The sequence below is a fragment of the Takifugu flavidus genome, chromosome 3, assembly GCF_003711565.1.
Source record: "Takifugu flavidus isolate HTHZ2018 chromosome 3, ASM371156v2, whole genome shotgun sequence".
Classification (NCBI taxonomy): Eukaryota; Metazoa; Chordata; class Actinopteri; order Tetraodontiformes; family Tetraodontidae; genus Takifugu; species Takifugu flavidus.
Genome location: NC_079522.1, coordinates 3,556,465 through 3,564,613, shown reverse-complemented (window position 1 = coordinate 3,564,613; position 8,149 = coordinate 3,556,465). Strand labels below are relative to the sequence as shown.

At 54.0% G+C, this 8,149-nt stretch overlaps 1 protein-coding gene across 2 annotated transcripts in view; it reads left to right on the top strand.

Moving 5' to 3' along the window:
* The window catches only part of corin (corin, serine peptidase), a 16,633-nt gene extending 10,035 nt beyond the window's left edge, over positions 1–6,598 (top strand). For both annotated transcript variants that reach the window (XM_057025901.1, XM_057025900.1), the window contains exons 8-24: positions 666–773; positions 1,076–1,186; positions 1,597–1,725; positions 1,807–1,914; positions 1,983–2,214; positions 2,289–2,431; positions 2,510–2,617; positions 2,704–2,817; positions 2,893–3,003; positions 3,116–3,239; positions 3,314–3,442; positions 3,546–3,595; positions 3,872–4,058; positions 4,197–4,359; positions 4,625–4,733; positions 4,990–5,123; positions 5,198–6,598. In XM_057025901.1, the coding sequence (XP_056881881.1) occupies positions 666–773; positions 1,076–1,186; positions 1,597–1,725; positions 1,807–1,914; positions 1,983–2,214; positions 2,289–2,431; positions 2,510–2,617; positions 2,704–2,817; positions 2,893–3,003; positions 3,116–3,239; positions 3,314–3,442; positions 3,546–3,595; positions 3,872–4,058; positions 4,197–4,359; positions 4,625–4,733; positions 4,990–5,123; positions 5,198–5,380 (2,243 nt within the window). In that variant the 3' untranslated portion in view covers positions 5,381–6,598. The remainder of the gene's footprint in view (positions 1–665; positions 774–1,075; positions 1,187–1,596; positions 1,726–1,806; positions 1,915–1,982; positions 2,215–2,288; positions 2,432–2,509; positions 2,618–2,703; positions 2,818–2,892; positions 3,004–3,115; positions 3,240–3,313; positions 3,443–3,545; positions 3,596–3,871; positions 4,059–4,196; positions 4,360–4,624; positions 4,734–4,989; positions 5,124–5,197) is intronic.
* The last annotated feature ends 1,551 nt before the right edge of the window (positions 6,599–8,149 follow it).

Genomic DNA, 8,149 nt, shown 5'->3' with positions numbered 1-8,149 from the left:
GCTGAACCACCAGAACCACCAGAACCACCAGAACTACCAGAACCACCAGAACTACCAGAACCATCAGAACCACCAGAACTACCCGAACCACCAGAACCACCAGAACCATCAGAACCACCAGAACCATCAGAACCACCAGAACTACCAGAACCACCAGAACTACCAGAACTACCAGAACCACCAGAACCATCAGAACCACCAGACCATCAGAACCACCCGAACCACCAGAACCACCAGAACCACCAGAACTACCAGAACCATCAGAACCATCAGAACCATCAGAACCACCAGAACCATCAGAACCACCAGAACTACCCGAACCACCAGAACACCGTTAAAAACAGAGAAAGTTGCTCCAGGAAGTGACGAATCTCAGTGGAAACACACACACTCACGCACACACGCACACACACACACAACACACAGTCACACACCACACACACACACACAACACACACACACAGTCACACACACACACACGCACACCACACACACACACACACAGTCACACAACACACACACACACAGTCACACACACACACACACACACACACACACACAGTCACACACACACACACCACACACACACACACACACAGTCACACACACAACACACACACACAGTCACACGCACACACAGGTGCTGATGTCGCCCTCTGGTCCAGTTTGTCCAGACGGGAGCTTCCGCTGTAACACCGGGCGCTGTCTGGCCCGACGGCTGCTGTGTGACGGCTTCGACGACTGTGGCGACCTGAGCGATGAGCTCAACTGTGGTGAGAACACGCACGCACACACACACACACACACACACACACACACACACACACACACGCACACACACACACACCACACACACACACCTCACACACACACACACACGCACACACCACACACACACACACACTCGCACGCACACACACACACACACAACACACACACACACGCACACACCACACACACACACACACGCGCACACACACACACACACACACACACGCGTCACCTCCAATAAATGGACGTGTGTGTGTGTGTGTGTGTGTGTGTGTGTGCGTGTGTGTGTGTGTGTGTGGGCCAGTGTGTGATCCAGTGCTTGAGCACCGCTGCTCGGATGGTCGCTGCGTGTCCAGAGACTGGCTGTGTGACGGAGACCACGACTGCCTGGACAAGAGCGATGAGCTCAACTGCTGTGAGTCTGACACCAACCCGGGCCAGAACCCGGGCCAGAACCCGGGCCAGAACCCGGGCCCACTGGGTCAACACGCTCTGAAACAGTTTAAATATTGTGTTTGGCTGCTGTGTTGTGGACGTGAGTGAACCGTGACGGTGTGCAAACACTGCTGAGTCATGCTGCTGCTGAAGGGTGTGTGTGTGTGTGTGTGTGTGTGCGTGCGTGTGTGCGTGTGCGTGTGTGCGTGTGTGTGCGTGTGTGCGTGCGTCTGTGCGTGTGTGCGTGCGTGTGTGCGTGCGTGTGTGCGTGCGTGTGTGCGTGCGTGCGCGTGTGTGCGTCTGTGCGTGTGTGCGTGTGTGTGCGTGCGTGTGTGTGTGCGTGCGTGTGTGTGTGTGCGTGCGTGCGTGTGCACGTGCGCGTGCGTGCAGCCTGTCAGAGCCAGGGCCTGCTGGAGTGCAGGAGCGGCCAGTGCATCCCGTCGGCGTTCCGCTGCGACGGCGAGGACGACTGCAGGGACGGCAGCGACGAGGACGAGGAGCAGTGCAACAGAGAGCAGAGTGAGACGTCTGTCGTCCGTCTGTGCGTCTGTGCGTCTGTCCCACGCCTCTCGTCCGTGACTCTCGCTCTGTGTGGCCCAGCTCAGCGTTCCTGCCTGCCGGGTCAGCCCAGCTGCATCTCCCCGTCCTGTGGGTCGGCGTGCGGCGCCGGCGACCCCGCCTGTGACCCGAGGAGCAGCAACAACTGCAGTGAGTGTTGCTGCTGCCGCCGCTGTTCCTGTCTCCCCCTGCTGGTCACCTGCCTCCCTGCACCTCAGCTGGCTGCGAGCCCATCAGCCTGGAGCTGTGCATGAACCTGCCCTACAACACGACCCGTTACCCCAACTTCCTGGGCCACCAGTCCCAGAGGGAGAGCTCGGTGTCCTGGGAGTCGTCTCTGTTCCCCGCCCTGGTCCAGACCGGCTGTTACCAGTACCTCATGTTCTACGCCTGCACCCTGCTGGTCCCAAAGTGTGACCCGGTCACCGTGCGGAGGGTCCCCCCATGCCGGTCAGTTCCTCCTGCCCTGAAAGTTATTGATTTGGGATCAGTCAGTGACCCCCCCCCCCCCCCCCCCCCCCCAGGTCACTCTGTCAGAACGCCAAAGGTAGGTGTGAGTCGGTGCTAAGCATTGTGGGACTGCAGTGGCCGGAGGATTCCGACTGCACTCAGTTCCCAGAGGAGGGAGGAAACGCCACCTGTCTTCTCCCGGAGGCCGGAGTGGACGGTACGTGCTTTGTTGTCACTGTTCCACTGCCGACGCCTTCTTCTTCCCAGTTGTTTTGAAGTGTTTCCATGGCAACAGAGTGCTCCCCCAGTCACTTCAAGTGTCGGTCGGGCCGCTGCGTCCTGGCCAGCAAGCGCTGCGACGGACACCTGGACTGTGATGACCACAGCGACGAGGACCACTGCGGTGAGACCTGGGGATCGGCAGCATGGCCTCCACGTGCACGGCCAACTGAGGTCACCTGTGCGTGTGTGTGTGTGTGTGTGCGCCAGGCTGCTCCGAGCGCGCTCTGTGGGAGTGTCCCGGCAGTAAGGTGTGTATCAAAGCCAGCATGATCTGCGACGGCTTCCCGGACTGCCCCCTGCTGGTGGACGAGACCAACTGCTGTGAGTGTGTGCTCCCGCCCTTCTGCTTCCTGTTGGGATCCAGGAAGTGGTCAGTGACTCGGTGGTTCTGTGCAGCGGCGTGCAGCGATAACGAGCTGTCCTGTAGCAACCACCAGTGCGTCCATCGGACTCTGTGGTGCGACGGCAGGAAACACTGTTCTGACAGCTCCGATGAGTGGAACTGCGGTACCACACACACACACACACGCACGCACGCACGCACACACGCACGCACACACGCACACACGCACGCACACACGCACGCACACACACACACACTGATGTGTTTCGTCTGCAGTCTCGCTGTCCGATCAGACGGGTCCGGTTCTGACCGTGTTCCGAACGGCAGCTGAGTATCAGGTCTGTGCCGACGAGTGGAACCAGGAGCTGAGCGTCCTGACCTGCGCCCAGCTGGGACTAGGGTAAGGTCAGTGACACGCACGCCGCTCCGCCCCGCCCCAGCGTCCTCTTCTATAAGTTGTTTGTGTTGGCACAGAGGTCCCGCCGCCGTCTCCATGGTACCGGACCAGCCCGGAGTCCCAGGCCGTCGCCGCTGGTTACATGTTGATCCTGAGTGGAGCTTGAGGAACGGGACGGCGCTGCAGGCGCGTCTGGAGAAGAGAAGGTAGCGGCCTGAGCCCTGACCTCCGCCCGTATCCGTGGTGGGCGGGGCCGGAGGGCGGGGCCAGGGGCGGGGCCGCGCACTGACCTTACGGTGTGTTCCGCAGCCACGCGTGTCCCTCCGGGAGGAGAGTGTCGCTGCTGTGCTCCAGAGAAGGTACGGACTTCCCCCTTCCTCTCACACGTCACTTCCTGTTGCCGCCGGCGCTCCGGGAGGCGGCCTGGCGAGACCGTTGGCTTCTGAGTTGATTTGAGAGGGAGAAGAAGAAGGTTTGTCACCGTCGTTCCTCTGATGGCGGGGAGCCGGGGCCCCTCGGGGGTCCACACACACGCCTGGTGTCGCTGGGGATCGACCCGACAACCTTCTTACGCTGGAACCTCCTGGTTTATTGTTGCGTCACGTGTCGACCAAAATGGCGTTTGTGTCCCTCAGAATGTGGCGCACGTCCAGCCCTGCGTGGCCTCCGCCACAGGAAGAAGAGGATTCTGGGAGGACGGGTGTCGCGCCAGGGGGCGTGGCCGTGGCAGTGCTCGCTGCAGAGTGGTCAGAGCGGCCACGTCTGCGGCTGCGTCCTCATCGGGCGCCGCTGGGCCCTGACTGTGGCCCACTGCTTCGAGGGGTGAGCGACACGGGCGCTAACGTGCACGGTCTGTCCAGGAGGGGGCGGTGTGCACAGCATTGCTTCATCCTGTGTGTGTGTGTGTGTGTGTGTGTGTGTGTGGTGTGTGTGTGTGTGTGTGTGTGTGTGTGTGTGTAGGAGAGAGAGTGCCGACCTGTGGAAGGTGGTGTTCGGGCTCAACAACCTGGACCACCCAGGACTTCATAGTCAGACCCGCGGGGTGCTGTCCATCATCGTGCACCCGCGGTACAACCGGGCTGTGGTGGACTATGACATCAGCGTGGTGCAGCTGGACTCTGAGGTCACACACTCGCACACGCACACACACACTCACGCACACACACACACACACTCACACACACACTCACGCACACACAGTCACGCACACTCACACACACACAGTCACGCACACACGCACACACACTCACGCACACACTCACGCACACACAGTCACGCACACACTCACGCACACACACTCACGCACACACACTCACGCACACACACTCACACACACACACCCGTGCTGTTTGTGATGGGCGGTACCGATAAGATGCTCGGACCTTCAGGTGGATGTGACGGAGTTTGTCCGGCCCGTCTGCCTCCCGGGACCCGGCCAACTTCCCTCTCCGGACTCCTACTGCTACATCACAGGCTGGGGTCACATGGGCAACAGGAGTGAGCGCACGCACACACGCACACACACACACACACACTTTACCCATCATGCTTTGAGCATTGTCCTTGGCGAGGGAGTGGGCGTGGCCACGAGGGTCGCGTGATGTCACGTGTTACTCTGAGAATCGTCAATCCTTTGTTTATCGGTGACTTTTCAGAACTGTTGCGTGTTCATCAACCAGCAAGGAAGTTCTTTAAATGTGTGTGTGTGTGTGCACGTGTGTGTGCACGTGTGTGTGTGTGCGCGCTTCCCCAGTGCCCTTTAAACTCCAGGAAGGAGCGGTTCGGATCATCTCCATGTCCCAGTGCCAGTCGTACTTCGACATGAAGACCATCACTCCCAGAATGCTTTGCGCTGGCTACGACGCTGGAACGGTCGACTCCTGCATGGTAACGTTGTGTTGCTGTAGCTCTGCTTCAGCGTGTGTGGAGGCTGTCGCTGACGCAGCCGTGCACGTGTCCAGGGCGACAGCGGCGGCCCGCTGGTGTGTGAGGAGGACGGCGCCCGCTGGACGCTCTTCGGCCTGACGTCCTGGGGCAGCGTGTGCTTCAGTAAGGTCCTGGGACCCGGCGTCTACAGCAACGTCACACACTTCACCCCCTGGATCCAGCAGCAGATCTACACACACACCTATCTGACCGACTGACAACACGCCTGCTCACACAACTTGCTGCTTCCTGTCCGCAGCATTCCAGAGGAAGTGATGTCATCTCCTCTCTGTTTCTATAGCGATAGCCTCCAAATGCTAACTGCTACGGATGCTAACTAGCTCAGACTACAACATTAACACCTTTAACATTCTTTCATCACAGAAACAAATAACAATTATGACAACTTAAAGAAAAAGTGATCACGAGCAAAAAACGACAACACAAACATCTGTTGAACTTTTGCTGTTGCAGCTCAGAATTGGATTAGCTGAAAACATTTGAAGCAGCCTTTTATTTTGGTATTTCCTGTTCATGTCCGTGGTGGAGCACTCGACTTCCCACAATGCTTCACTCTCCAGCGCCTGTAGCCTCCAGGAGAAATGATGCGGGCAACCTTTATCTTTGGGGCAACTTTGACAGACTTTCAACTCATTTACGCTTTTACTTACAGCTCAAAACACATAAATGTTTTAAAATCCGAATGTTTGCAGCTTTATTTTAAATGGAACAGAAATAAGTGAAGCTAAAGTGAAACGGCTCCTTTCTAATAAAGGTTGCACCACATAACGAGCAAAGCCCTAATTTCCTATCAATGTTTTTTGGGAGCTAAATACAGCACACTGGTGTCAGGACAGGTCAGCATTTCATTTGCTACAAAAATTGAATTAGTTGGTAGTTTAGAAGAGCACAGCTTAGACGTTTGTTAGCTGGACGCTAGCTCGACTGTCAAGCACAAATATAGCAGGTTTCTCAGATGAGTACAGACATCTTTGTTCGTCAGTGTTCGCTACGTTAGCTTTTGACGTGTGTGACACAGTATTGTCCTCACGACTGTCCTGAGCTAAACCCAGTTTGTGTTTTTGCGATGCTAGCTTTGCTCCTGGGTGGGACGTTAGCGCAGAGTTGTTGCCCTAAAGTTGCCCGACACACGCCAGTGTAGCCTCCACGCCACAGTGTAAGAACATTCCAAGTGTTGATTGTTGTACTTTTGCTTTTTATGACTCTTTTTCTAAATAGTGTTTTGTACTGTTTATCCTGCTCACGCACAGTCTTGAGGGTGTGTGTGTTCGTGCACATGTGAAGTCACTTCTTAATTTAGTAACTTGGTCCTTGTGTTAGCGGTGATGCTAGTCTTTCTATTTGTGCCTGTATTTTGTTGTATCATCTTTTACCCACCTCATATACAGACCAATAAAGAACACACTGTTTGCGTGTGTGTGTGTCTGTCTGTCTGTAAGAGTGTGTGTTTACTTCTTCCACTTTTACCAAAATCCTCATTCTACGAGCAGTGTTTGAACTGGGCTCAGGTTTGGGGTTCGTTGGGACGGTTCTGGTCAGGAGCTGGAGAATGTGGTCTATGAAAGTCCTTAATTGTTAATTGTTGTCTTTGAGGCAGTTAAATGATGGTCCTCAGTCTTAAACTTGGACTTGTGGGACCTGTTACAGGTGTGTTATTGATGTGACCCGATGAGCTCATCCACCTGCTCAGGTAACCTTTCATGTGACATAAACACCTGATTATAACCTGTTAATGTGTCATTAACTAAAGTGGATCAACACCAAAATTTCACATCAATTTTCACTGAAGTTCAGTTCAATGTAGAAAAAAGATTAAATGTGTTGATTAATCCTTATTGAAGCTGTTAAATCCTAAAATATCTCCAGTCAGTTTCCATCACTGCTGTATTTGTGGAGCTGAGGAACTGGAACCAGTCTGGACTTCCAGTGACTCACACACTCACACACACATACTCACACAGGCGTGGTTCAGCACCTCTGTCCCAATCCACTGACACTCGGGTCCTCGGGTCCTTCACGTCTCCTCATCTGAAGGTCAGAATTTTCATTTCAGTGGTATTTTAGTTACATGTTTAGTTACATGTTTTATGTTTAGTTACATGTTTTGTTACATGTTTTATTTTTTGTTAAATGTTTTATTTTTAGTTAAGTGTTTTGATTTGTTTCAGTTTGCAAACATGTAAAAGAGCTCAGCTGGATGTAAAATTAGCATAATAAATGAAGATATAATTGTTTAATGATTTTCTTCAAGGGACATTTTAGAGTTCTCTGAAAGTTCAGATGAAAACAGGTTGTCTGTGTAAATTCTCAGTCATCCAGGTCATTGTATCCAAGGTAGTTTTCTCTGTCAACTGGACTGGGTTTCTTCTCTTGAAGACGTTTCGCCTTCTAACCAGAAGGCTTCTTCAGTTCTGAAATCGCTGGGGAGAGAGCTTGAAAATATATAGCCCCTGTGGACCATTAGCATGCTAATGATCTGGGTGGTCACCTGAGAGTCGTTAGCAGGGTCGTTGGTCGGGTCGTTCACCTAGTTTCTGTTGAGGTGTCTCCCCTTTGTCTGCTGGGTCACATGGTGATGAGTCACTGGGTCTCCTGGAATGGTGTGAATGTTTGTTTTGCTGTTGGAAGGAGTGGAGGACTGCATTGTATGTGGGTGATAGGAAGTGCCTCAGGCCACCACCTCTGTTCAAGGATGGTTTCTCCAATTTAACATGGATAGCTTCCTTAACCCCCCTTTCAAACCAGCGGTCTTCTCTGGCCAGTATCCTTACTTGGCTGTCCTCGAAGGAGTGCCCACTCTCCTTTAAGTGTAAGTGGACTGCTGAATCCTGACCTGAGGAGGTGGCACGTCTGTGTTGTGCCATTCTTCTGTGGAGAGGTTGTTTGGTTTCCCCAATGTACAGAAGAATGGCACAACACAGATGTGCCACCTCTTCGGGTCAAGATTCAGCAGTCCACTTACACTT